Below are 3,236 nucleotides of genomic sequence, written 5' to 3'. Positions count from 1 at the left end.
AAAAAAAAAAAAAAAAAATGTTAGCAACATTTCCCATTCAGCTCCTACGCTTCCATTAACTGTAAAGCAAGTGTGCACCCAGCCACAGGGGACGGATTAGACCATAGAGGGCTCAGTCAAAATACTAATTCATTTATATATATATATATCTTTATAAATGTACTCCCACACACCAAGAGTCTTAAGTAGCCATGTAACTGAGGCTGGTCTACAATGAATTAATTGTTCTTGTTTGTTTGTTTGTTTGTTTGTTTGTTTGTTTTTAGGCTGAGGACCAAACCTAGGACTTTAAAATTGCTTGGCAGGCATTCAACTTTGAGCAAAATCTTTAGCTACTGGAATTCAGTTTTGTTTTCTTTCTTTCTTTCTTTCTTTCTCTTTCTTCCTTCCTTTCTTCCTTTCTTTCTTTCTTTCTTTCTTTCTTTCTTGTAGCAGTCCAGCCTCAGCCTGTCAAGAGCCGGATTCCAGACATCAACCACCATGTCATGCTCTCTTCCATCCTTAATATATGGCTTTTATCCTCGTGGTGCACCGTGGCAGTTCTTCCTGTAGACTTATATTCCCATCTCGGGCAGAAGGAGGAAGACCAGGGACAAGAGGCCAATTAGCTTCCGTTTGTATCAGGAAGGCTGGGAAGGCAGCTCGGAATGCAAAGCTGCCCTGCACAAAGCAGCACGACTTTGTCGATGAGTTTGAAGCCCTGTGTTGGCCACGGGCACACCATTCACGTTGTAACTATGACTTTCTTTCTTACAGCTGGCTCATCCTCAAAGCCCCACTCAATCTCTGCCACTTTCTACAAGCAGCTTTGATGTGCAAAACTGAGAGCAACTCGGCCTGACTCCCGGGAGTGAAACACAAAATGAAAGACCAACCGCCCAAATGTTAATGTACTAAAATATGTGTAACTATGAGTGTAATTCTTCTGAGAGACTCAGAGTATGTCTGGAGCCTACACATAGTGTAGCATAAAAACATTTAGATATTTTCTGGCGTTCATGATGGTAAGGGGACCAGATGANAAAATTCAGTCTGCAAACTAATGTTTATCCAGAAATTACCCAATTTAGGTTACAGTAGCTGTTCAAATTTAATTCCATAGGGGCTGGCAATATGGCTCAATGGATAAAGACACTTGCCACCAAGCCTAGTGACTCAAGTTCTATACCCAGGACCCAAATGGAGAGAAGAAAAGAACTATGATATGTGCCCCTTCAACACATAAAATTAATATATATGTTAGGAAATACTAACGGTATAAATAATTTGTTATATAATGGAAGATATGACATTAAGAACATAGTCTGAGTCTTCTTTCTTCTTTTTCTTCCTCCTTCTCTTCTTCTTCTTCTTCTTCCTTCTTCTCGTCCCTCTGCTTCCTCTCTTTTGCGCTGAACCCAGGGCTTCACACATGCTAAGTACATACACCTTGAAGTATACCTTCAGCCTTTAGTGCTTGCTATTATATCTGCTGTCCATGTTCCAGCAGTCAAATTCTTCATGGTTTCAGCATGAACTCTCTATTTTCCAGAATGCCTTGTCAAGGATCCTCTGTGGTCTGTGGCAGTTTTATCAGGAAGCCTGGTCCCCGCTTGGCTCCTTACCAGCCTGCATATTCTGGCANTGATGTAGCTNCCACTNGACTTCAGGCTTGCTAGTCTAAAGCTGTCAGACTTAGCAAATGACAGTATAAGGTACTCTATTTAAATTTGAATTTCAGATAAAACACACAAAAAAAGCTTTAAGAATAAATCTGCCCTACTAAACAACAAATATTTGAGTATTACATAGAACGCAAGGCCAAGAATGTGCTTAACTAGTAGAAATATCTCCTTAATATTGAATGAGGCGCACTTACATTTAAAAACTACATTTAATTCTTTGCAGGAGTTCAGGAATATAGCGCTTCTCTCGAATGTTCATGGCCCTAGGTTCAAACCCCAGTACTAACACACAAACGTACGCCTACACACACTCATTCATGTGATGGTTAATATCAGTTATATTCGTTATGTTATCTATAATTATCTGGAAGATGGCTTTCCATCTTGATTGGGTTAATTGAGATGGGATAACCTACTCTCAGGGATAGACTACCCTGAGCTGTGGATGCAGCTCTTGATCCCTTCCCTTCCACAACGGATTGTGTGGTACAACTATAAGCCAAAGGAACCCTCCCTTTTCTCAGCTATTTCATCACAGTGACGACAAAACTAACTGATCATTCATCATACCTATGTATATATGTCTTATTCTCTGAAATTCACACTTAACTGAGAACCTTATATTTTACCTAGCTACCTTGTTTGTCCATTCCTGAAAAATTGCAATTTATTTCTGGAATCCCATGGTTTACTACATGTCTTTTTGGCACTGAACACTATGTAGCTTCAGCCAGGAAGCCATCACATATGTTCTAAGGGGAGTAGATGGATCATTTCCATTAAAGTGAGTGTCACTCAAGGTGCAGAAGTAGCTGTCTTTCNTTTCCAGTGCAGAGGAGCCTCGGGGCTTTGAGCACCCTGGCAAGTGCTTCTTGCAAGTGATCTGAGCCATNCTCCCAGCCCCAGTATCTCCTCTGATGCTGTTATTGCACAATGGTAGGAAAGAGACAGAGCATAGAGGTGTATTTCCAGAAATCCCATTATTTCTATTGAATGATAGTGCTTTGAGATGCCAAATGGTGGTGTTGGAAAGTCATCAGACTGGAAGTGGTCCTAGGGACAGTGTTTAGTACCTAAGAGGCAGTTTTGTTTATAAGNTCCACATGAATGTTTATAATATAGAAGAGATACATCTAGAACCAGCTAGAAGATACNTTCTTTGTGGTTTGAGACAGGTTTTCATGGAGCCCACTCTGTCCAGGAGCTGTTTAGCCATGGGCAACCTTGAAATTACCTCTTCATCCCCCCACTTACTGCATGCTAGCACTAAGGCAAGCACCACCAAATCCAGCAAAGAGTTTTGAATATGCTAACTAGTTTGATATTATTTAAAAATAAGGGAAATGATCACTGAAAATAAAGTAAGGGTTTGTAGNAGAATGTCATTTTATGGGCAGCTATAATGTTTACAATGGTAATGAACCACTATATATTGTATACATTTGATCATTCTTCTGGCATAAAAGGCTTGTTAAAAAAAAAAAAAAAAAAAAAAAAAAAAAAAAAAAAAAAAAAAAAAAACCTGGGATGGGGATGGTGGCTTTTGCCAGTTGTCCCAGTTACTTGGAAAAC

General features: G+C 39.8%; 1 protein-coding gene across 1 annotated transcript in view; it reads left to right on the top strand.

Moving 5' to 3' along the window:
• Prr11 (proline rich 11) overlaps positions 1-882 on the top strand; it is a 17,326-nt gene extending 16,444 nt beyond the window's left edge. Inside the window, exon 10 of the mRNA XM_021175939.2 lies at positions 757-882. Within this exon, the coding sequence (XP_021031598.1) occupies positions 757-825 (69 nt within the window). The 3' untranslated portion in view covers positions 826-882. The remainder of the gene's footprint in view (positions 1-756) is intronic.
• The last annotated feature ends 2,354 nt before the right edge of the window (positions 883-3,236 follow it).

The sequence above is a fragment of the Mus caroli genome, chromosome 11 (assembly GCF_900094665.2).
Source record: "Mus caroli chromosome 11, CAROLI_EIJ_v1.1, whole genome shotgun sequence".
In the NCBI taxonomy this organism is placed as follows: Eukaryota; Metazoa; Chordata; class Mammalia; order Rodentia; family Muridae; genus Mus; species Mus caroli.
Note: the sequence above shows the minus strand (reverse complement) of the source record. Positions and strands in the feature narration are given on the sequence as shown.